The sequence below is a fragment of the Eschrichtius robustus genome, chromosome X (assembly GCF_028021215.1).
Source record: "Eschrichtius robustus isolate mEscRob2 chromosome X, mEscRob2.pri, whole genome shotgun sequence".
Classification (NCBI taxonomy): domain Eukaryota; kingdom Metazoa; phylum Chordata; class Mammalia; order Artiodactyla; family Eschrichtiidae; genus Eschrichtius; species Eschrichtius robustus.
In genome coordinates, this window is record NC_090845.1 from 48,459,886 (window position 1) to 48,486,049 (window position 26,164).

Here is a 26,164-nt window from a genome sequence, read left to right on the forward strand (position 1 = left end):
TACACAGCTTCCCCTGTCTTCTCCCCCTACAGCTCTGCCTGTTGGATGCTATGTGCTTATCTCATAGAGACATGCCTTTTTTGGAGAGCTCTTCCTTCCCCCTGCTAAGGGAGGAAGGTTACTTCAGGGTGGAGGGTAGGGTGGGGGGCTTGAGTCCAGCTGGCGTCTCCCACCCTCTTTTGCAAGCCCTTCTTTCCTCATCGCGGTTCCCTGCCATCTCCAACGACCTCAACAGAACAATCCTTTCTCCCGAGGGCCTTAGAAGGACATGAGTTGGAGGCCAACTAAGGGCAAATCAAGATAGCAGGAGCCCGGGTCAATATCTCTGTGTTCAAGAGAAAGTCTGAGAGCCTTAGCCTGGCATTCAGGGTCTGGCCCATGTCGAAGGAGTATCCTTCACCCAGGCCACAACAAATTGCTTCTGCCATGCTCCAAATGCATCTTGCCTTCTGGGACCTTCAAGCCTTTGTACAGGCTGTTTCACTTACCTAGGCACCATTTTTTATTTAATCAAGATGTGCATGGTATTAATTTTATGTCTTGACTTTATTATGAACACTTTACAAATATTACCTCATTTATCTTCACAACCCTATGTTGTAAGCACTATTACTACCTCATTTAACAGATAAGGAACTTGAGGTGCAAGGAAGGTAAGAGACACAGATTCAAACCCCAGCAGCCTGGAGCCAAAGTCAGTGCTCTTAGCCACCATACTATGTTGCCTCTTAAACTTCTTCCAACTCACTTCCACTTCTTCCACACTTATCCTGGGTATCACCACCTCTCCCCACACTGGCCTTGACATCTTCCAGCTCCCACAGCTCCCAAATCTCACTTTTGCCTCCCATTATGATGAAACATTCTGACTGCTTGTTTTACTTTTTCATTTTTAAAAACTTTTAAAAATTGAAGCATAACACATATAAATAAAAGTACAATAGGCATAAATGTACACCTCTCAATGAATTGTTACTAAGTAACCACCCATGTAAACAGCACGGAAATCAAGAAACAGAACATTCCCAGCACCTGAGAAAGTCTCCTTGGGCCTCCTACTCAGGGCCCAAAGGCAATCAAGATTCTGACTTCTATCACCATAGATTAGTTTCACCTGTTTTAGACCTTTATCTAAATGGAACCAAAACAGTATGTGCTCTTTTGTGTCTGGTTTATTCTCCTCAGCATAATGTTTGCAGAATCCATCTATATTGTTGTATGCGGTTGTGAGGCATTTCTTCTCATCGATGTGTAGTATCGAATCCTATGAATATACTACAATTTATGATTCTTCTGTTAATGACATTTGGGTTGTTTCCAGTTTGAACTATTACAAATAGTTGTAGCTATTTATTACAAAAAGCTCTTACAAATAGCTTTTATGAAATGAACATTACTGTATATGTCTTTTTGTAAACATATATTAGCATTTGTGTTGGGCATATACCTAGGAGTAGGATCACTGGGTTATGGGGTGTGTATATGGTCACCCTCAGTAAATATTGCTAACCAGGTTCCAAAGTGATTATATCAGTTATATCTCGTCAGGATTGTATGAGAATTTCAGTCACTCCACATTTTCACATTCGGTATTATCTTTTTCTTTTTAGTCATTCTAGTGAGTGTGGTTTTATTTCATATTTTCTTGACTACTAAATGACCTTGTACGTTTATATCTTCCTTTCTAATCTTTATGTCTTTTATTTATTTTCTTGCTTTAGTGCACTGGCCAGGACCTCCAGTACAATTTGAATAGAAGTGGTTATAGTGGGCATCTTTGCCTCATTCCCAATGTTAGAGGGAAAGCATTCAACATTTCCGCATTAGGTATGATATTTGCTATAGATTTTTTGTAGATAATGTACATTAAATTAAGGAACTTCCCTTATATTCTTAGCAAACTTAAGTTTGCTAAGTTTTTTGTCATGATGCTTTTTTTTTTCATCTATTGAAATGATCATATAATTTTTCTTCAATTCCCCGGAAAATTCTGCGTAAAATTAGGAAAGTGGTGGGCTTTCTTTCCTTATTTTGTAAAATTCACCATTGGCAGTTTCTGGGTCTGGAGGTCTCTTTGTGGAAAGCTTTTTAAATTATAAATTCAATGATTTAATAGTTATAGGATTATTCAGATAAAAATTTTTTCTTCTGCAAGCTTTAGTAAACTGTATTTTTCTAGGAATGTCCCCATCTTATCAAAATTTTCAAATTTATTGGTATAAAGTTCTTCATAATACTGCCTTATTATATTTTTTAATGTATATCCAACCCATATTGTAGTGCCCCCTTTTGTTCGTGATACTAGTTATGTGCCTTTTTTTTTTTTTTTTTTCTGGATCAGTCTCAGGGATTTATCATTTTTCAATTTTTTTTTCAAAGAACCAACTTTTAGCTTTGTCAATCCTCTGTTGTGGTTCTGTTTTCTATTTCATTGATTTCTGCTCTTATCTCTGTTATTTCTCTCCGTCTACTTTCTTTAATTTGCTTTGTCTAACTTCTTGAGATGGATTTTCAGCCTTTTTAAAGAATAATATATGTTTAAGGCTATAATTTCTCTCTAAGCATAGCCTTAGCAGCATCCAACAGAATTTCAGATATAATATTTTCATTATCACTCAGTTCAAAATATTTTCTAATTTCCATTGTGAATTTATATTTGACTCATGGGTTTTCCTCCCTCTCCAAAGCATGATGCCCAAACATAACAATAACCACCTGAGCTTCATCTCAAACCTCCTAAATTATTATTATTATTATTATTATTATTTCTGGGAGGTAGGTCTGGGGATCCACATTTCACAAACTCTGTGGGGGTTCAGATGCAGGTGGATTGCAGGACCACAGCTTGGTAATGGAGCAAGGGTTTCCTAAGGGCAGAGAGCAAGTCTGATTCACCTACATTGCCAGTGCCCACCACTGGACCTAGCATACAGCCATGCTTAATAAATGAGTGAACTAATGAATGAGGGAAGAAAGAAAATAGAAGAAAATTGCTTATATCAAGAGAACTGGAATTCTTAAATGCTATAAATTAGGGGAACTACTATGGCATCATTTGGTCCCAATTTAATCTATTCAGGACAGAAGTATTTCTTCCTTGCCTTCGAACCTCTGCCTACAAGGCTTCCTCCTCCCCTGGCCCATTCTGCTGTCCTGGAACGTGGCCATAAGTATGGGTGCGTATCTGTCTACTGGCCCAGAGAAAGTAGGGGTGGCACGGGAGATGACGTCCTGAGAAGAGCTGTTCAGAGATGGGCAGTGCTCCCTGCCACGCCCCCGCCCCCACCCCCGCTCACCCACAGGCCTTGCTGGGAAAATGCCCATAGAACCCATTCTAAATAAGGTTGTCTATCCTACCTCTCAGAGCTTTAAGGATCCCTCCCAAGCGAAAGCTTTTGAGAAACTTCCACAGGACCTTTCTGCTCTGACCCCAACCGCAGATCCCCCCACCCCTGCCTCCTCTGCACTTGTAGCCCTCGCACCTCTCCCCACCTCCACGCATGCCTCTCTCCAGCATCTCAGAAAGGCCGGAGTCTGAATTCCCCAGGCAGCTATTGTCCTGGCAGCACAGCCGCCACGCCAGCATCCCCACCCAGTCGGCCAGCCAGCCAGCCGGCTGCTCCCCGGCCTCACCAGCCCCCCCCCACCCCCGTCCCCGCCCCGCCCCACCCCGCCCCAGGGAGGACCAGGCTGGCGGCTGGGAGTCTCCCTGCCTGCTCAGCCTCCCTCCTTCCCTCCTTCTCCCTCCCTGCCTCCCTCCCTCCTCCGCCCGCCCCTGAGGCAGGGACCGTGCAAATCGAGGAGAGGGGGGACAGACAGCCCGGATGGGGTCCAGCTTAGTGCCCTGGGCTCCCCGCCGACGCCTTATCCAGGCTGGGTGTCCCCAGCATCTTGGGACCTAAATTTGTGTAAGCTGGGGTGCTTCCCAGGCCTGGAGGGTCCCTCCGGCAGGCCCACGGTGCCCCCGTTTTGCATCAGGACCCCCCCCTCGGATGCTCTGAGCCACCCTCCTCAACCCGGATCTAAAACCCGGGACACAGCTATCGGGCCAGCCTCTCTCTCCACCCCACCCCCTCTTTCTGGCGTCCATCCCCTCCCCAACTCCACCTCTGCTGCTGCCTCTGGCTGTGGACCTGCACCTCTTCCCCATCCCCGACAGGCCTGGGGAGCGGGCTGAGCCTGGATGAGAGCTCCCACAACCTGGGGCTCTCCCAGGCCATGGCCCCAGTGCTCCCAGGGAGGAGCCCCAGACCCTGAGCATCTGCTGGAGGCTTGGCAGAGGCCCCGCGGGGACCGTGTCTTCTGAGGACAAAAGGCGGCGGCCAGCGGGCAGACAGGGAGGGGGAAGGGGGGACCGGCAGCCAGGTGGGCAGACGGGTAGCAGGGGTCAGTGCTGGCCCCCCTCTCAGCTTGGCGGTGGCGTGAAGATGGGGGTGGGAGTGTGTAGTTGGGGAAGCACCTGCCTGGACCCCCACCTGCCAGCTAGCTGGGCACCCCAAGGCTGTGTGCTGCCCACCTGGTGTTCCCCAACACCCCCAGCCCTGCCCAGTGCACTCCTCCAGTGCCTGCTTCCCCTGATGTCTGCGATTTAGACCAGCCCGGCTGTATCCACGGCAACAGAAGCAGGAGTGTCACTGGCTGCCAGATCACGAAGGGTCCCACAATGTGGCCTGGGCTGTGATTTATCCTGAGTGAGACAGCTTGAGCCCCCTCCCTCGATTCCAAGACAGCCCTGCTGAGAGAGCCTAGGTAAGTAGTCAGCATCGCTCCACCGAGGATGGGGGGCTGGGACTTCTGTCTCCCCACACATATTCCAGAGTCTCCATCACTGCCATGCTCTCTGTCTCTCTCTGATTCTGTTAGTCTCTCTCTCTTTCTGCTCCATCACAAGGGCTACTTGGGCACTCAAGCCTGGAGAGTCCTCTAGCCATCCCCATCTTCCTCAATCCCAAATGTCCCGTGAGGAAGGGAACCGCCACCTGTTTCCCCATACAAGGTCTGTTTTTATCATTATGGTCGCATTTGAGCACGAGGCTGTGTTAATATTTCCTTGTGTGCTATCTGTGGAAGGCATGCCTGGAGCCCGGCTGTGCTCCCCTCACGATGCCTGCACCCTGGGCAGGCTCAGCCTCCTGCAGCTGCCTCCTCTCCCTCTCCCTCCTCCTCCACTCTCCGCCAGCTTCCTTGGCCAGCATGCAGGGTGTGTGTGTGTCTGCCTGAGTGTGTGAGCTGGCAGGTGAGTAGACGTGACAGAGAAGCTGCTCCCAGCCCAGACCACCCCCCACTCCTTGTTTCCTTGTTTCCTTCCTTCCTTCTTTCCTTCTTTCCTTCCTTCCTGCCCCTGTCTCTCCCCACAAGTAGCACAGACTTTTGCTCACTCACCAGGGAAGATACCGCTGTGATTTCCAGCTAGGGGGAGGAAGCCACTGTAGGGCTAAACGGAAGGTGAGGTGGGGGTGGGGAGCACTTCCAGGCCCTAGACTGCCTGATGCCTTGGTGGAGGCAAGGACCATGCCACACAACACCCTGCAGGGGCCAGACGCAACATGGTTGTCCCCACAGTGTGGGCCCCAGCCTTCATCCAAGGCTCTCAATCTCTGTTTCGGACTCCCATGTTGTGTATGGGATTCCCCAGATATTATGGCCTTGTGGTCCCTCTGTCTGAAGCAGCAGGAAAGCCTGGTACATGGAGAACATGGATTCTCCAGGGACACCTCCCTCAACTACTGGCTCTGCAACTTTAGTGAAAGTGTGCTACTTATTGAACCTTGGTTTTCTCATCTGTCAAAGAGACTGGTAACCCTTCCTTCATGGCTGTGTGTAGTGACTAAATGAGTTGGTGCATGTAAGTAAAGGATGTGTATAGAAGTGGCCCTGAAGCAATGTCAGCAAAGCTCATGGTCAATATTGTTGCTGATCGTTCATGATTAATATTGTCATTAGTTATTTGGGGGAAGGACTGGCCCCTCTTCTCCAGGGTCTTGGCTGAGATCTGGGGAGGGCAGCAGGCAGGTAAATGGGGGAGGGGAGGGGAGGAGGAGGCAGGAGCAACTCTGTGTTGTTACTCCTCATTTGTAAGGAGGAATAAGTGGTGGCTGTGAGCAGAGCCTCCTGCCCCCACCCTCTTCCAGGCTCCTTTCCTGCACTTGCCCCTGTCTGTGCACACACACACACAGAGGCTCTAGCCCCCGTGAGCTAGCAGAGGCCTGGCTTGCAGCCTGCAGCATTGCTGACTCTGGTGATGTATGCATCTCCCTGTTGAGGGGAGACTTGGCAAGAGTTTGGCCTGTGGTCAGTGGTTGGCAGGGCGTGGGGACAGGGCTGAAGCTTCTGAGATCACAGGGCTTCGGGTGTGGCCCATGCAGCAGCCAGAGCTGTGGGGGACGGGTCCCAGGGAGTTGCTAACATAGAGCCTGGGCTGGAGGGACAGTTGGGTCTGCTGGCTGGTTTCTGGGTGTGGAGATGTGGTGGAACACTGAGTGAGGGGTCAGTGGCTGGAGGAGAGTCCTCAAGGCCAGGGGAGCATTAGGAAGAGGGGAAACACTGAGGCCCAGCAGACCTCCTCTGTGGGAGCAGGGAGGGGTGGAATATATAGAGTAGGCTTATAGAGTAGACTTCTCTGAAGAAGCATTTGGTGCAGAAGGGAGAGAACCCCAGCTGTGGTCCAGAGGCATCTAGGCCTGAGCATGGGTGTATATATGCAACTGAAAACATATGGCTGTGTGTGTCTGTCTGTTCATGGGCACTATGAATGTGTATGAGTCTGTGTGTGTTAGCAGGTCACATGACGGTGTGAAAGTGTGTGGGTGTCTGGGTAGGATGGTGTGTGTACAAGGGAGTAGGTATGACTTTGCATGTCTGTCTGGGTGAGCAAATGGGCATGTTGGATCCTGAGCCTGAGTGAGGGTGTGTTTCTCTGAGCCAATAGGCCTGTTGAATGTCTCGCTAAATATATGTATGTGGTATACATTTGTCTTTGAGTGTACATGTCTGATTGTATGTGTATGAGTGTGAGGGTTTCAGAATGCCTGGGTGTACATGTCCTATTAGGTGATTGCCCAGATATATCTGATTGTGTATAATTGTGTATGCCCCTGTGTGCATATGAATACAAGTGCATCTAAATGGTGTGTTTGTAAGTGTAAGGGCATGTGTATGTGTGTGTGTCCATGCATGTATGGGAGGGTAAGTGTGGGTACACATGCTTCTGCGTGGGTGTGCCTGTCATGTATATGTATGAGTAGGCCTGTGTGTGAATGTCTTTGTGGATTCTCCAGCATTTTGAATTATGTCTACGTCTTTGTGTGCATGTTTGAATACATATTGTCTGTAGACAGACCCATGGGTCTACATCTGATTAGGGAAATGTTAGTGTAGATGGTCACACTAGTATAAGGAGAACTAATTGTGTGGGTAGGGGAGAGTGTGTGAATGCACATGTTTTGTGCATGAAAGTATGCCTTGTGGGTTTGCCTATGTGTGCACATTTGATTATATATATGGGTATGGCTGGGGGGGTGTACACCTTTAAATATATGCACAAAAGGCTGTGTGCATAGGTAAATGGCTGCATTCATGTATATGTCTAGTTGTGTTTGTGGGTACACTGTTGTGTGTGAGTGCATCTCTGAGTGTGGTGAGCATGAGTAACTACAACTCATAATACTTGGATGCACCTGTCTCATTATGTATTTTGTTTGAATTTCTGAGTGAGTGTGAATGTGTGTGTGGAAATGCCTGTGAGTGACTGAGTGAATGTGTGTGTATATGCTGGTATGTGTGAACATCTAGCTGTGTGTGCACTTGAGTGAACATGTCTGTATATTTGCCTGTGTATTCACACACATCTAAGTGTATGTGTGTGTAAATTATGCCAGGGTGTGTGTCTGTCTGAATGCATAGGTGGTGTCTGAACTGCACCAATTTGTATAGTTCTAATTATTTGCATATGTGTATTTGTGTTTATCTACCATTGTTTGTTCTGGAGCATATGTTGTAGAACAGTGTAAGTGGATGTACGTACACACCACTCTTGGCCTATAAATGCATTTGAGTGTGTGCGTGTCTGTGTTTGAGGTTGTCTTTGCATGTGTTTGTCTGTGATGAGTGTTAGCAATTCTTCTTGTGCAGATGTACAAGTGTGTGAGAATATGTGACTATTCTTCCATGTGTGCATGAGTCTTCTTTTGTTTGCATATTTTCTCATATGGGTGTATGAACATGTGTCAACATAAATGGTGTGTGTAATTGTGTGAGTGTGTTTTGTAAGTACATTTGTGTCTCCATGTCTGATTCTGTGCCTGCAGGCATGAATGATGTACAAGCCTAAGTTCATGTGAATACGCTTATAGGTGTGCATGCCCAGTTGTGTGTATAAGTCTATGTGTGTTAGAATGTCCATGTATGAGTACACCATCTAATTGACAAGCATGTGCACATCTGGGTGTTTGTGTGTGTGAGTACATCCTGGTGTGAGTATGTGTGAATATGCTTATGTGGTCGTGTCTGGGGCTGTATGTGTATACATTTGGGAGCTCACCTCTGTGTGTCATGTTTGTTCATTGTCTCACTGGGTGTGATACAGAGTCTGCCTGTCTGTGGACATATGTAAATATGCCTGTGTGTACACCTGTGTTTGTGAGTGAAAGTATGTCCTTCGTGGGCATTATGTCATGTGAGTATATGCTATGCATATATGTCTGTGTTTGAGAATAAATGGATGTGCATATGTGGGACCAAGTGCAGTGTGAGTGTGCACTGCTGTGGGTGTGCCTATTGTAGGGATGAGTGTAGGTATTTGTGCATGTGCCTGTCTCATGGTATGTATGTGAGAGAGGGAGAAAGATTTGGCCTTGGGCTTGTGCAGATAGGCCTTATCATTGAGAGGGTGATAAGGGAGGGTACTTATGAGTCTGCGTGATGCTATGTTTACCCCAGCGTGTATTTATGTGCCTATCTGAAAGTCAGGTACCCTGCTAGACCATGTCTGGCTCTAATTGTGTAGACATCCTAGATGATGGAAGCCAAAACACTTGAGCAATCCATGACCCCCTTCTGGGATTTCTCTGGCCTTGACCATGTGCTGGGCTTCTGTGAGGATCTCAGGAGAATTCCTGTCATCATTCACACTCAAGAAGTAAGAACCAAAAATGACTGATATCCTACTAGGGAAGGGGGCCTGTGACCTCTTTAGAAAAGGATTTCTTGAAACACAAAGACCTCCTTTCCCATCCTCCCCCCACCATCAAAGGCCCAGGACAACATGGCATTGTATGGTATCAAGGGTTGGTAAATGGTTTTCACACACAGCACCCAAGTTGTGCTATCCAGGGAGAAATCTGGATCTAAATGTGTATGTATAAGTGAAAAGTGAAGGTATATCCAGGTGAAGTGGGGTGTGTGTGTGGAGTGGGTGCTATATTTGATGAGAGAGAGAGAGAGAGAGAGAGAGAGAGGGAGAGAGAGAGAGAGAGAGAGAAGGGATCTGGGTTGCGTGTATGTAAGAGAGAGCCTGGGTGTTTCTGGGTAAGGTTTGAGTGTGAGACATTTGGGTGTATTTGAGAGGGATGAGTGTGGATGTGGGTGTGTGTGAATGGTGCATTTGTGAGGCACTATGAGACCATTGGCCTATTTCGGTGGAGGATGGTATAAGTAACACTTTGGGTGTGGCTGTGTGGGAATATGTGTGAGAATATATATATTTGAGGGGTATGTAGGTATGGGTGTATCTGGATGGCGCAAGAGAGAGTGGGGGGTTATCTAGATGATGTATGTTTTACAGTGTGGACCTATCTATGTTACGTGTGTAAGAGGGAGTGTGGGTGTTTCTGGGTAGAGTGAGCGTATGAAGGCGTATGGTCTATTGGGGTGGGGGCATTCAAGTGTGGGTATATCTGGATGGTGTGTAGGTGGGTGAGAGCACAAGTGTATCTAGGCAATATAAGTGTGTGATGGAGTTTATCTAGATGGTGTGTGTGTCTGTGTGTGTGTGTGTGTGTGTAAGAGAGAGAATTTGGGCACATCTGGGTGAGGGTGGGGTGTATGTGAGTGTGTATATAATTGGGAGTATCTGTGGATGCTGTGGGGGCTATATGTGAGTGAGGTGTGTGTGGTGTGTGAGAGAGCATGGGTATACCTGCATGGTGTGCGTGGAGTGTGGGTATTCTGGATGATGGTGATTAATAGAGGGGGGGAGCTGGATTGTGTGTATGTATAAGAGAGTGCATAGGTGTTTCTGAGTGTGGTGGGAGTGTGAGAGCATGAATGTATCCAGTGGGAGAAGTGTGTAGGTGTATCTGGATGGGGTAGAAGTGTTTGGGTTTGATTGGGTCAGGGAGTGAATGTGAGTGTTTTGGTATGTGGCTGGGTGTATCTGGATGATGTGTGAGAGAGTGTGGTACATCTGGGCTGTTTGTGAGACAGTGTGTGGGTGTATTTTGGGTGGAGTTTGTTTGAATGTGAGTGCATCTGGATGGTGGCTGGGTGAGAGCACAGGTGTATTTGGGTGGTGGAGTATGTATTAAGGTATATCTGGATGGTGTGTTGTTAGAGCTTCGGTTGCATAACTGGGTATATGTGTACTTGGGTATGTGTGTGAGTGTGTGTATAACTGGATGAGGTGTGTGAAAGAGAGTTTGGGGGACATTACTGGGTGGGAGGTGTGAGTTTGGAATGTGGGGGCATCTGGGTGGTGTGGAGAGGATGAGAACATTGGATGTATTTGGGCAGTGGAGTGTCTGGGGAAGTGCACCTGGATGGCATGTATGAAAGTTGGATTATCTAGATGGGATGTGTGTGTGTGAATTTGCAAGTGTATCTAGATGGTAGTGGAGTGTATCTAGATGATGCATATGGGTGTGAATGTATCTCAGTGGTCCACATGGGATGAATCTGGATGTTGTGTGTATGTATGAGAGTGTGGATGTATCTGGCTGGGGCTGTGTGAGTGGGCTCTGTTTGTGTGTGTATGTGTGAGAGAGGCAGAGACAGAGAGACAAAGAAAGAACATGAGAAGTGTGGGCATGTATGGATAGGATTTGTTTGTGAGTGGGTGTCTCTGGATTATGTGTAGGTGGGTATCTGTGCATGTGGATGTATTTGAATTGGGTGAGTGTGAGTATCTGGGTGGGGTGTAAGTGTAGTGTGTTTGAATGGTGTGTGTGTCATTGTAGGTGTATCTTGATACCACATGTGAAAGAGACTGTAGGTTTGCCTGGGTTGGGTATGAGGGCTCTGGGTTGGGAGTGTGTGTCAGTTTGGGTGTATCTGAATGTTGTATGTGAGCGTGTGGGTGTACTGAGTTGGAAGTTTGCTTAAAGTGTGGCTGTATCTGGGTGGAGTGCCTGTGAGTGTAGGTGTATTTGAGGTATGTGTGTATGAGGATGGGTGTGTCTAGATGGGATGTGTGTGAGAGAGTGTGTATCAGTATTGGGTGTGTGTGTGAGAGTGGGTGCATCTGAATAGTGTGTGAGAGAAAGAGAATGTGTAGCCACCTGGGCTGGGGCGTGTGGGAGTGGGTATATCTAAGTAGGATGTGTGCAGTTCTCTCAGGATGGTGTATGGGAGGGAGATAGGGTATATCTGGGTGACGTGTGTGCGTGTGAATATATGTGGGTAGTGTGTGAGAGAGCATTTGGGTACATCTGGGTGGGGAGAGTATCTGAGAAAGTGGGTGCATCTGTATGTGAGTGTGGATATATTTAGATGGTGTGTAGGTGGTATATGTGGGTGTTTTGTGTGTTTAGTAGTGTGGGTGTGTTTTGGTGGGGTGCATGATTGTGGGCGTTGTATGAATGTGTATATCTTTCCTGGGGCAAGATGTACCTCTGCTGGAGTGTCTGTAAATGTGAGCATGTCCATGTTTGTGTATGTGTATGTGTGTAACTGTACCTGAGCCTGTCAGTACATGGCTTGTGTGTGCATGTGCTTGTGCTAAAGTAGTGTGTATCTGTATATGTGTATGAGGTGAGTGTGTTTCTACATGTGAGTAAGTTGGATCTGTAAGGTCTTGAGCCAGGCTCTGGGTTTACATCCTAATTCTGCCTTTATTAGCTGTGTGGCTTTGGACAAGTCACCTAACCTCAACTAAGCCCTAGTTTCTCATTTATAAAGTAGGGGTAATAATACTACCTATCTCATAGAGTGAGAATTGGATGAGTTAATATTCAAAAAGTGCTTTGGACTGTGCCTGGCACATAATGAGTCCTCTGTGCCATATAAGGTGTTACCCAGTACTATAATTGTCACATGCGCCTATGGGTAGGTGACAGTATGTGTCTATCTGCAAGTGTGAACGGGGTAGTTTCTATGTGTATATTTGCCACATTATCAGTATCCACATGTATGTGTGAGAGAATGAGCAGATCGTGGGTGTATGTGAGGGTGTGTTTATACATAAAAGTGGGTTTGTACTTATATGTGTCCCAGTGTGTATATAAAACCATGGGTGTATGAGGATGGAAGTGTGGGTCTAGGAGGTTGATGGAAGAGGTTTGGCCCTGTGTGTATGCTTCCCAGCATACACACATCTGAGTGTATGAGTGCATATACCTGTATCTGTGGTAGTGCACAGTGCGTTTTTATCTGAATATGTAAACGGGTTTATAGTGGTCAGGATGTAAATGTGTGCATGTTGTGAGTGTCTGTAAATGTAAGAAGGTTGGTATTCAGGTTTATATGTGATGATGTAGGTGGATGCGTGTGTGTGTAGAGGATTTATGCCTATATGGCCATGTACTAGGATGTGTGTATCTGTGTCATGTGAATGTATGTGTAGGTGTGAATGAGTGTGTCTGTCTGCGTTTATAAGCAGCAGTGGCTATGTGGGTGTGTATGTGTGAGTCTGCATTGCTTCACCTGCCTGCCTGCCTCTGTGTGTAGCAGTGAGCCTGAGCCATGTGTCTGTATGGGCGAGCAAGTCTGTACTGTGTGTATATGTATGTGTGCCAGGGCAGGGTTCGTATAAGATGGTAGGTTTTAATCTCTTAGTGTAAGAGCCTGGGGTGGGGAAGGGCCTGGATCTGTAGGATGTGAGCAGCACTTGCCCTGCGACTGAATGTCAAGTTCTTATATCTGTGCATACATGACTGTGTCTGAAAGCATATAGGTCCGTACGATTTGGTCTGTAGGTGTATGTGTGTGCACGTGCCCATGTGAATGGCAAATGTATCGGTGCCTAGGCCTGTATTTCTATAGAAGGGTGGTTATATATGTGTGTGTGTGTTATATAAATCTTTGCATGATTTGCTGGTAAGTGGGCACCTACACACATGCCTCTTTCTGTGTAGAAGAGGTGTGTGTGTGAGCATCTGACTGCACCTATCAGCTGGGGTAAGTCTGGATGTGTATGTAAATTTGAATCTCCATGTACTCCTATGCCTGTGTGCTGTGTATCTGTTCATGTGTGCAAGTGTCCACGCAATACGACTAGCTGTGAATGTGTCAGGCACACAGAGAAGGTGAAATATTTGTATGGCACACTGTAGTAAAAACTTAAGAGGATTTAGGGGTACTGGGGTTTGGTGAAAAGAAATTCCTTACATTTTCTTTATATTATAAAAATTGTGGTAAGAAAAATTAAAATGCCAAGTTTTAGGAGAATTATTTAATATTGAATTTGTATGCAACTTTCAAATGAAATCTTTTCCAAATTTTTTCATAGTACACTTGAGCTCACTTCTGTAAACATAACTTTTTAATTCACTGGTGCAAATCTGTAGTGGTCAACATTCGAGCCCACTTGTTCTGCATCTTTGGTCATGACTGTCTTGATTTATTTTATGGTCATTTTCATCATGATTTGGTAAATCACTTGGTGCTGAGCGTAGATCCCTTATGCCAAGTTGTTGTGTTTCTTGGTAAAAACCCAAACAAAACAAATGAAGCAAATAACCATTGGTACTTTTGACACGGATATAAACTTCCATTGTGGCCTGCCTCTTCTTGATCTTGGAAGGCATGTTGTTGAAGGTAATACCCATTCCATGGAGGTTGTTTAGGCATAGTTTGCCCTAATGTCCTCATAATTAGCTTGAATGTATGAAATGTAGCAGCATGGTTGTGTAGGTCAGCAAAACTCACCTCAAAAGCATGAGCTTTGGGGTCATCAGGTATCATTTTGGTTTCTCTGAAGCATCAGGTGCAGTTTCTTGTGTTGAATATGGCTGGTGCTTTCACATCATACCAACCTTTCTTAACAAATGGAACAACTGCTTGTTCGTGCCTCCCTTTTTCACCTCCCTTTTATAACTCACTTGTTCTTGCTCTGCCCAGGCAGAGACCCAGGTTTTATGCTCAGAATAGCTACATAATCTCTTCTGTCTCTTGGTAGTCACCATCAACAGGAAACCCTTTGCCTAAGTGGCAGCAAATGGTCAAAGGGTATTTTTCAATTGATTAAAACTCTTTTCTCATCAATAATCTATAATTCTTAGTCTTTGAATTTTGTACTTCAAAGGTGAGATCCTTCTTTAAATCTAACACCTCTTTCTTTTCTTTCAGTCAAATGTGATGTTGAAATTTCTTGTAACAAATGCTCATGAATTTTGAATCCAACAGAAAATTTTCATTTTGAGTATTTAAAAATAATGATGAAGTTTTCCCCTAAGTAGGCCTTGTTCTATTCATCCTAGTAAGTCTTCTTTAGTGTTTAACTTATAGTGCTAACTAAACATCACCCAAGGAACCATACTTGACCTGATTTCTTCTAAGCTGAAGTTTGGCTTCAAATCCATAAACCTTGTCGGTATACTTTCATGTATCTTTGAGTGTCAAAAATTTTTGATGTAATTCATGTGCTCAAAGAGCCGTGTGTTGAAGCCAGTAAGCATCAAATCTGCGAAGTGAGAATCATTCACAGAGGAATGCTGAAATTTTTCTTTTAGCTCATAAATCCATTATAAAATCTTTACACACTTAGGCTTAAAACAATAGAGAAGGGTGTACTGATTCCAGTGCTTCACAGAAAGCTGACAAGTGGGTGGGTAGTGCCTTGGATCTAATTAAATTCACCTGGCATCATTTACTCTGGAAGTTAGACCTTCAGGCAAACTTTTATAGGTTAAGGCTCCTCAGTGGATGACTCTCAGCATTTTCAGAACAAATTCCAGCTGTAAACTTCCTGCCATCACAACAGCAGCGCCAGTCCACAGATTTATGCAGAGTTTCCACAATATTTCAAAATATTTATGTATCACTTCGAATATTTCAACCTTAGTTTATTTTGGTGCTTCTGGCATTTCTCTTCAGGCTTTCTGACTAGTACTATAAACCAAGCACAGTTAATCAACATCCTGAGATACATCAATATTAAATGAAAACCCCTTTGATTCAGCAATCTTCTGGGTTAGTGTTATCTCGATGTCCTTTGACCTGTCACCAGCGTTATCTCCTAACAGAAATAATTGAAAGTGGCCCCTGTCCTATTTCTTCTACCTTGTTGGTCTCAAATATAGTGTGGATAATTTCCCGGCAGACTGCTAACATATGAGATTCTACTGGGTGGGCATCTTAGCTTTACTTGTTAATTGTATAACCCTGTTACTAGCTGGTTGAACTCCATCTAAGAATGTTCTAACTCATCTCAAAAAAGAGCCCAGTTTCTTAATTTGCTCTTCCAGATGCTTCAAAAACTCCAAATCTTTCTCTGTGTGATAGAGTGTTTTGTGGTCAGTTGACCAACATAGCCTACTGTGAAGGTTTCTGTTGATAACTTTTCCACACAGATTGGACATTTAGGCTGAGGAAAAGAGGGCTAACTGGGCAGCTGAACTCAAATTTGAGACAATCCTCATTAAATTGCTTAAATTAGGAACATCCTGGATTATTTTGGAGGGGAGACTACTGTATTTGTCTTATGAGTCTCTTGATTTTCCAGCTTTAATCAAAAAGTCCAATTTGATGGGGAAAGAAATATCTTAAAAATTAAATCTACGTGAATATAAAGTATTGAAGGGGTCAGCAGACTGACCCTTTGTGTGACCCTTTGTGACTTCTGAAAACTGATTTTTTCCAAAAATCAAGTTTTAGGTCTTCTGCATTTTTAAGCAGCACTCTGAGACAAACCCAGAAAGGCCTAGAGTTCCCTTTAATGAATCAATTCAATTCAACTATAGTCAGGCTGCACTCATTTACTGACAAATATTTTTACCTAAAAACAAAAGATAATAATTAATTATGAAATTAATTATGAAATCCCACCAAGAATCAGATTTGCCAAATTTTAAATATTAAAAGCCAGTAGCAAGTAAATCAATAAATAAGCAAAGAAATAATAAAAATGTAATGTTTTAAAAAGAGTTCTTATCTTTTTTTTAATTAAAAAAAATTATTTATTTGATTTATTTATTTTTGGCTGCGTTGGGTCTTCGTTGCTGCGCGTGGGCTTTCTCTAGTTGTGGTGCGCGGGGGCTACCCTTTGTTGCAGTGCGTGAGCTTATTGTCGTGGCTTCTCTTGTTGCGGAGCACGGGCTCTAGGCACGCGGGCTTTAGTAGTTGTGGTGCGCGGGCTCAGTAGTTGTGGCGCACGGGCTTAGCTGCTCTGTGGCATGTGGGATCTTCCCGGACCAGGGATCGAACCCGTGTCCCCTGCATTGGCAGGTGGATTCTTAACCACTGCGCCACCAGGGAAGCCCGAGAGTTCTTATCTTTTAGAAATACTTACTGAAATTCTTATGGATGAAATGGCATAATAGATATGCTTCAGAATACTCTGGAAGTGGGGGAAGTGGGTGAGGTCATAGGTGAAACAAGACCCTATGAGTTGATCGTTAGTGAGTCTGGGTGATGGATGCCCTGAGGTTCATTACAGGATTCTTTCTACATTTTTGTTTGAAATGTTCTAGAAGAAAACATTCTTTTAATAAAGAAGCAACAATCAAGGAAATTAACAAAATTGTTATATTCTCTTTAGGAACACCTAATTCTATATAATAGTAATAACAGCTACAATCATACAGCCCTTCTATTTTCGTAGAAAAAATTGTGGAAAAATAAGAATGAGATCAAATTAAAAGAAAAACAAACATTGTACATGTATGGGCAAAGCCAAAAAACCTCACTGATGATGAACAACCAGTGGCAACCAAAGTAATAATCTGACTATCTGGGATGTTTCGACAGGAAGCATTCCAGACATTTACAACCTCCCTTCTCACATGGTCCCCTCGAGCCCTCTCTTGCTCCAGCCCCAGACAGCTCTGCTAATGTTTCCACCTGTGTGTTCTGGAGTTGGCTGCTCTGTGCACTTGCACGGGTTTGTCTCTGGGTGTATACCTGTTGCAGGCTGTATATGTCAAGTAAGTATCTGGCTTGTGAGCAAGTTTGTGTGTGTATAGACGTCTGTGTGTGAGAGTGTATCTGTATACACTATATCTGGCTTTTTTCTTTGTGTTTGCTTGTGCTTGCGTATTGCTAAGGGGTGTGTGTGTGTGTCTGTGTCTGTGTTGGAGCTGGCCTACTTCTCTGCATGAGTGAGCGTGTACATGAATGGGCATCTGTGTATACCTGTGCTAGGGTGTACACATCTGTGTTGGTGAGTGTGCATAATCTATGTGAGAGGTTTTGGATCAGTTGGTCTCTGTATGTTAGAGTGTGTTAGCGTATGTACATGTGTGTATATGTGAGCAGTTTTTTACTTGTCTGTTTTTTCTGTGGGTATCTGAGGGGCAGTCTGTGTATACATATGTGTGGCAGGGTTCAAGTGCATGTGAGCATGCTGGCGTATGTAAGTGACTGAGTGTTAACGTGTGTAACCATATTTGTATATGTGATGATATAGGTATGCCACTGTTTTCTTGCAGCTGTGTTGCAAGAGTTTAAATACGTGAGAGGATTTGAATAATCAGGTACACTGGGACAAAGGGTATGTATGAGTCTACGTGTGAGTGACAATGAGTAGGTTTGTGTGTGTGTATCTGTGACGATTTGAAAGTTTGTGTGTATGTTAGGGGAGTTATAATTGTGGGTTTGTGGGCCACTGCACGTGTGTGTGTGTCTGTGCATATGAGCAATTCTCAGCCCTCTCATACCCAACACCCTCTTTTATGTAACATATTTTGTAACACCCCTTTACTATCTGGACATGAAGTTCTTAAATAATACAATCTCTCTGCATATATAATTTCAAAAGAAAATTCATATAGTATTTTATACAATAGCCACATTATATTAACTCTAATATAAATAAATAAGAAATAAAAGTGACTTATAAGAAAATAATTTGCATTTCAATATGGAAATGCTTGGGCATGACACTCCCCAGGAGATTCAGTGAACTAGAAGCTTGTAACATCTTATAACGAGTAAATGTGGATTTAGGAGAAGGGAAAAATCAGAAGCTGCCCCTTGTACGAAGTGCAGGCAAATGACAGGCAAAGGCCTAGGGGTGAGAGTTTCCGAAATACTGAACAACTCAAGGAAAGTGCTCCACAAAACAAAGTACAGTCTCTAGACTTACATGACAGCCACATTCCTGGATAATTCAGGGTATATTAAATCAAAGGAACAACTGTGTTTAACTGTGAAATAGAGTTAGATTCTAGGTTCAGTTCATTCCAAGTCCAAAATCCTATGGGATGAGGGACATATGTTGGCTGTGTAAGACTGCCCTGCAGGTCACTGGATGGCCAGCATCCTCGCCCAGAACCCCAAATGTTGGAAGGACACACCCAGCACTGTGGCAACCAAAAATGCTCCTATAAATTTCCAAAATGTCCCCTAGGGGGCAGTAATGCCTTTGTTGAGGACAAAGCACTGGTGTTTAAGCAGGGTACACTGTGCCTGTGTGAATGAGGCGGCATACACGATATACCGTGTGTGTGTGTGTGTGTGTGTGTGTGTGTGTGTGTGTGAGTGCCGTGTGTGCACACCAGTGCCCCTGTGTGTGAGCTGGTTGCTGTCCATGGGTCTCTATAGGAGTAGCCTATGTGTTTGTGAGTGTGTGTGTAGGTGTCTGTGTATCTCTAAGGGCATCTGAGCACGAGCAGGTGTGTACGTGTTATGTGTATGCACACACATCCTTAGTCTCGGATGGTCCTGGGCTGTGGCTGCCAGTCTATGCTTAGAAGAACACTCTCCTCACTTTTTATATAATCACCCCAGCTTTCCAGGCAACACCAGAGTTTTGTTTGTTTGCTTCTATTGTTTTATGGTTTTTTGTTTTGTTTTAGTGTTTGTTTTTGTTTTCACTGAGACTCTGGGCTACACATTATCCACCTTCTCGGTCTTAGTGTGTCTCTCTGTGTCTCCCTCTCTCTGTCTCCATCTTTATTTCTGCCTCTCTCTGTCTCTGTCTCTGCCTCTGTCTCTGTCCCCTCTTTATCTGTCTCTCACTCCCCGTCCCTGTCTATTTCTCTATATCTTTCTCTCTTTATTTCCTGGCATTATCCCTCTCCTTCTATCTCTCTGTCTCTGTCTCCCTCCCTCCTTCCCTCTGTCCCTCTGTCTTTAGTTTTTCTGTCTCTATTTTTTCTCTCTTTCTGTCTCTATTTCTCTCCCTTGTCTATCTCTTGCACTTTCTCTGTGTGTGTGTGTGTGTGTGTGTATGTGTGTGTCTTTTTTCTCACTTTATCTTTTCTTCCTCTTTCTGTCTCTATTTCTATCTCCTCTTCTCTGTATAAGGCTCTCTCCTTTCTCTGTGTATTTCTGCCACCCCTTCCCTCCCTCCCTCCTATGTCTCCATCTGTCTGTCTCTCTTTCTCTCTCTCTCTCTGCTCCTCTCTCCTTCTTTGTCACTCGTGTGTCTCTCTGACTCTGTCTTACATTCACTCTCTGTCTCTATCACTTCCTCCCTGCCTCTCCTCAAGGCTAAGGAGTGTGTGTGTGTGTATGTGTGTGTGTGTGTGTGTGTGTGCATATTTACACTCACCCAGCTATCGGCTGGTCCACAGTTGTGTGGGAGCTATGAGTCCTTGAGGGGCTGAAGGGGCCCACCAACTCTGCTTCTCTCAAGCCCCTGCCCTAGTACCTTCCCTTGGCCCACTGGCACCAGCTCTGAGACTTTGGGGTGCCATCAAAGTCTGGCCCCAGATGGCTGTGGCAGGCCAGGTTGGATTGAGCTGGGAAACAGTGCAGAGGGGAGCCGTTTTCCTGGGAGGGAGAAGGTAGAAAGACATCCACTCAAGCCCCACCTCCCCCAACTTCAAGCCCATCCCAGTCCCAGCAGGAGTTCTGAGCTTCTCCAGCTTCTGCCTTGCTGCCTCTCCTCAGGGAACTGCCCTGCTACCTTGTCACACCCCACACCCAGCCCGCACACACTAGGAGCTCTCCTGCTTCCCCCCAAGTTTTGCCTGTGCTGTCCCATTCACTCACTGCCCAGACAGCTCTCTCAGCAAATCCTACCTGGACGCCTCCAGGCAGCCCTCCCTGAGCCACCAGCCCCTCTAGTCCCTCAACCAATTGATTTGACAGCTTTTGACTGAGGGCCTACCATGGGCTGTGCACTGCTCTTCTAGAGGAGAGTGTGTGAGTTGATAATCCCTACCCTTGTGGAGCTTTCCTTCTAATAGGGAGAGGCAGGCAATAAACCAAAATTTTAAAGTAAATATTTTATAATAACTATAAATGGAGTATAACCTTTAAAATTGTGAATCACTGTGTTGTCCATCTGTAACTTATATAATACCGTACATGAACTGTATATCAATATTAATTAATTAAAACAACTATTTAAAAAGTAAATTATATAGTACATTAGAAGAGAGAAATTCTAGGAAGAGAAGCAAAGCAGGGCAAGAGGCACGGGGGTGCTGTTATTCCTCACCTGGATTACTGCAAGAGCCTCCTAAGGAGTCTCCCTACTTCCACCTTTGCCTCACATGATCTGTGCTCCTCACCGCAGCAAGCAGGATCCCATTCAATCCTGAGTCATATCACATCTCGCCTCTGTTCAAAACCGTCCCACAGCTCCCATCTCACTCAGAGTAAAAGTCACAGTCCTCACCATGGCCTATGTGATCTGGCCTAACCACCTTTCTGACCTCACCTCTTACCACCTCCCCTCACTCACTCTGTTCTACCCTCTTCCTTGCTCTTCCTCAAATGCACCACATGCAGTCTCACCTCAGGGCCTTTGCTCTGGCTGTTCTCTCTGCCTGGACTTCTCTTCCCCCAGATGTCCACATGGCTCACTCTCTCACCTCCTTCATGTCTTTGCTCAGATGACACCTCCTCCATGAAGCCTTCCCTGTCCACCTCATCTAAAACTGCACTTCTCCCACCCTTAGCACTTCCTATCCCCCTTCCCTCCTTTATTTTTATTTTTAGGAACCTATCATCATTTGACCTAGTATACTTCACCTATGTATCTTCTTTATTGTCTAGAATATCAGCTTCACAAGGGCAGGGATCTTTGTCGGTTTATTTCACAGCTGTATCACCAGTGCCTGGCATGCAGTAGGTGCTCAATAAATAGTTTTTCAACAAATGAATACACACAAGCATACCTACGTCTTTATATTCACATATACTCTCCACCTCACTTAAAGTAAAAACCCAAGTCCTTGTCATGGCCCACAGCCCTGCACGATCTGGCCCCAGACCCCTCTGTGAATTCACCTTCCACTGTCTCTCTTGCCACTCTGTTCCAACCACACTGGTCTTCCCATTGTTCCACGAGCATGCTAAGCACATGCTTGGTTATGAATAAAGAAACCTATTTAATGAGTGGCTACCAGCATTAACCAAAAAAACTGTGAAACAGAATAGAAACTAGGTACATTATACATAGGATCCGTACTGTTTTGTGAAACTTTTGGTTCAGCTCTATGTACACATGCTTGTATGTGTACCAGGCTGTGATGTAAAATGTATTTCTTACTATGGGTGGCAGTTTAAAAAGTTTGAAGAACACAAACTTTGGGCTTTGCAAAGGGAGAGAAGAGCCGCACCAACATCCCCATCCCACAGACCCACCAATGGGGGAAACAGGTAACCGAGGACATCCAGAGAGACGAAGCACCTCCTCACCCAGCAAGGAGGGAGGAGGAGCAGCAGTGGGCCAGGGGCAGGGCCTGACACCAGCCGGGAAATAAGTGGGGAGGCCACCTAGACATACTAACACTGCCCTTTCTGTTTCTTCCTCACCTTTCCTTTCCACCTGTTTCTCACTGTCTGTTTTTCTTGTGTTTCTCTCCCTCCCTCCCTACGTCCTCCTTCTTTCCCCCACTTCCTGTCTCTCTGGTTCTGTCTCTCTCCCTATCTCTTCTCTTTCTCATCCCCTCCATTTCTGTCTCAATTTGTGTCCATTTTCTATCTCTTTGTTCTGTCCTTTCTCACTCTGTCTCTGTGCCCCTGTGTGTGTGTTTTCTCTCTGTCTCTTTCCTGCCCTCATATCTCTGTCTCTCTGTGTCTGTGTCCTCATTTGCAGGTGCAGCCCAGCAGGACAACTGATGGAGTCCCCCGGGGCCCATCGAGTACCGGACTGGCTGACCCCATAGGGTTGGGAGCAGCCCCTGCCCCTCAGTATGGCCAACACCACTGGAGAGCCCGAGGAGGTGAGCGGCGCACTGTCTCCGCCATCAGCATCGGCTTACGTGAAGCTGGTGCTGCTGGGACTGATCATGTGCGTGAGCCTGGCGGGCAATGCCATCTTGTCCCTGCTGGTGCTCAAGGAGCGTGCCCTGCACAAGGCTCCTTACTACTTTCTGCTGGACCTGTGCCTGGCTGATGGCATACGCTCTGCCGTCTGCTTCCCCTTTGTGCTGGCTTCTGTGCGCCACGGCTCCTCATGGACCTTCAGTGCGCTCAGCTGCAAGATTGTGGCCTTTATGGCCGTGCTCTTTTGCTTCCATGCGGCCTTCATGCTGTTCTGCATCAGCGTCACACGCTACATGGCCATCGCCCACCACCGCTTCTACGCCAAGCGCATGACACTCTGGACATGCGCAGCTGTCATCTGCATGGCCTGGACCCTGTCTGTGGCCATGGCCTTCCCACCTGTCTTCGACGTGGGCACCTACAAGTTCATCCGTGAGGAGGACCAGTGCATCTTTGAGCATCGCTACTTCAAGGCCAATGACACGCTGGGCTTCATGCTTATGTTGGCTGTGCTCATGGCAGCCACACATGCTGTCTATGGCAAGCTGCTCCTCTTCGAGTATCGACACCGCAAGATGAAGCCCGTGCAGATGGTGCCAGCCATCAGCCAGAACTGGACATTCCATGGCCCTGGGGCCACCGGCCAGGCTGCTGCCAACTGGATCGCTGGCTTTGGCCGTGGGCCCATGCCACCAACCCTGCTGGGTATTCGGCAGAATGGGCATGCAGCCAGCCGGCGGCTGCTGGGCATGGACGAGGTCAAGGGTGAAAAGCAGCTGGGCCGTATGTTCTATGCGATCACACTGCTCTTCCTGCTCCTCTGGTCACCCTACATTGTGGCCTGCTACTGGCGAGTGTTTGTGAAAGCCTGTGCCGTGCCCCACCATTACCTGGCCACCGCTGTTTGGATGAGCTTCGCCCAGGCTGCCGTCAACCCGATCGTCTGCTTCCTGCTCAACAAGGACCTCAAGAAGTGCCTGAGGACTCACGCCCCCTGCTGGGGTACAGGAGGTGCCCCGGCTCCTAGAGAACCCTACTGTGTCATGTGAAGCAGGCTGGTAGGCAGACAGGCAGGGAGAAAGTCAGGGCCACCATGATGGGGCCGACAGAAGGGGAGAGGTGGGGCTCCATACAGGAGCCTTTCTTTCTGAGCTCCAGCCCCAGCCCCTCGAACCACCTGGAATCTAGGCACCTTTGCCAGCACCTCCCCAGGGTTGGGGACTGGGTGGGGGACTAGGAAAGAGGCATTTCTAGTTCTGTGGGGCCCGTCTCCGCCACCTCCTTCTCCACTTCTACAATCTCTCTCTCTCCCCCCCCCCCACCTCTCTCTCACACACACACACAGAAGTGACAATTCAGAAAAAAAAAACCTGAAAATGCAGGTTTTTCTACTCACAGCTGAGGAGACAGGCTTTCTTGCTTTAATGTCTCTCCTCTGACATTGTCCAGAAGGGGGAAATTTGTCCTGTAAAATAGACTTCCAGAGCCCTTATTGTCCCCTCTGCTCCCACGTACCCTCCCCTTCCAAGTCCTTTAGCAAGGCCTGGATGTTTAGGGAGAAATTGATCTGCTGACAAGAGGGACCGAAGGGCGTGCTGGGTTCCCAGGGAGCAAGGAATGTTTAATTGCTACGTTGTGTGCAATGTTGTTTTAGGCTAACCCTGGTCCCAAGCCCGGTCTTTTCTCTGTCCCCACCATGTCCAGACCTCCCAAGTGTTTCTTGAGCATCTGTTTGAGAAGCCAGGAGGGGAGGGAGAAGGGCTTCTGGGATGGGCCCAGGTTAGGTGAAGAGCAGGATGTGAGTACATGCCTTGAGCTGAAGAGACCCCAGCTTGGCTGCATTCTCTCAAGCTGCTTCCTGGATCCCCGTCCCCCAACTCTTCTTCTTGAGGATGGAAATCCACTCCAACCCCACCGGGGTTGATGTGGGTGCCATACAGGCAGGAGCAGCCCCCCACCCCATGGAAGTGTAGGGAGAAAGTCAAACTCTCCAGAATGGCTGGATCCCAAAGGCTGGGGTCAGAGTGGAATTCAACCCCAGAATTGTCTCCTGAGTTCATGATACTCTCCTGAAGATGAAAATTCTTTGAGGGCCTTGGTAAGTCATAGTGGTATGAACTCCAAGGCACTGTGGACTTGAGTCCATTCCTCTCTGACCTCTTTTTGTCCCCCTCAAGCCTCAGGAGCCTCAAGCCCCTCTGTGGTAACCCTTGGCCTTCTGGGCCCTCAGCCCCCAACTTCCTTGCGCTGAACAGCCCTTCCTCTCTTCCTCCCTCCACCATTACTTCCACCCCAAGTGGAGCAGACTGCAGCCAGATTCCCCAGGTGGGAGATCCCAAGCCTCCTTCCCAGGGCAGAGTCCACTCTGGGCTCCCATCAAGTCTTATGGACTGGTGAGCCAAACTGGCATTCTTTGCCTGGTCTTGCCCAAGTTCTCTGTCCCCCTCTCATCTCCTGGGAGAGAGGGAGATCTGTATTTATCCACCCCCTTTCCCTTCCCTACAGAAGCCCTGTCCTACACTCCCTCCCTACTCCAAGACAGCTCCAGAACTGGGCAAGCCTTGACCCAAGAGGGGTGGAGAAGGTACTCTAGGCAGGAGAGACATGAATGAGCCTGGCTATGGAGTGGCCCTGGAAAGGCAGGCCAGAGTGGCTGAGAGGCTGGGCATGGGGGGTACCTGTTCTCTCAGTGATAGTGATGGGGGTGCCTTTCAGGGGGTGGGGTGGGGGCACCACAGGGGTGGGGGTAGATAGGGTACATTCAGGAGGATTTTCCTCCATTTCCTTTTTCTAACTGCGTGGATTCACCATTGGATTTTGTAAATGGAAAACTGAAATGAACAATGCTATATTGGATGTTTTCTCTTTGTGTGTGTGTGTGTGTGTGTCCTGTCTGTGTGACTACACGTGGGGAGGTATGGTCAAGTGAGACAGTGTGTCTGCGTGACTTTGTTGGGGGGCACTCCTGCCTGGGGCACACATGTGAGCAAATGCCTGTATGTGGAGACATATACAGTGCACATGTGCACACATGTACACATATGCACCTAATTGAGAGGGGACAAAATAGAGTATGTGCCTGCAGCAAGAAGTAGAGTGGTCGGAGAGATGGAACTTGAAAACGGTACGTATGTATGTAGCAAGAGGGTAGACTCCCATCTCATAAGATTTTCCTCCCTTGGCTCAGGCTCTGAACATGGGGGACAGGATACTTGAGTACCCCAACTCTTTCCAAAGCCTGGAGCCCCCAGGTACCACTCCCAACTCCTGTATCAGTCTCCTCTCAAAAAGCCAGATAAGGTGTTCCTGAAAGTGGACCACCATGGAGAATGGGGACTGGGAATTGGGGATCAAACTTGGGGGGAACTATTGGGGTTAGGTAATGCCCGCCCCCCCCCACACACACAAAATAATGGCTTCTGGAGGGACTGCTCAGTCTGGGATAGGAGCCCTTCGGAAGGGTCCACTGTGTACAGCTCGGATTTTGGTAAGCTTTGATTAAATTCAGAGGGAGGGATGTCACAGGGGGAAAAAAAAAAAAAGCCTGGGAGTCTCCCCAGCCAGCCTGTTCCCTGGGCACTCAATTACTTTACTCTCTCAGATGCACAGAATTGAGTTGACCATACTCCTC

At 46.6% G+C, this 26,164-nt stretch overlaps 1 protein-coding gene across 1 annotated transcript; it reads left to right on the forward strand.

The window, feature by feature from the left end:
- Positions 1-3,979: 3,979 nt before the first annotated feature.
- Positions 3,980-25,232, forward strand: GPR173 (G protein-coupled receptor 173). The gene is made up of 2 exons (XM_068534095.1): positions 3,980-4,749; positions 22,364-25,232. The coding sequence occupies exon 2, from the start codon at positions 22,461-22,463 to the stop codon at positions 23,580-23,582; it is 1,122 nt and encodes a 373-aa protein (XP_068390196.1). The 5' UTR covers positions 3,980-4,749; positions 22,364-22,460; the 3' UTR covers positions 23,583-25,232.
- The last annotated feature ends 932 nt before the right edge of the window (positions 25,233-26,164 follow it).

Coding starts and splice junctions, on each gene's coding strand:
- GPR173 (XM_068534095.1), top strand. CDS start 22,461: ATGGCCAACACCACTGGAGAGCCCGAGGAGGTGAGCGGCGCACTGTCT.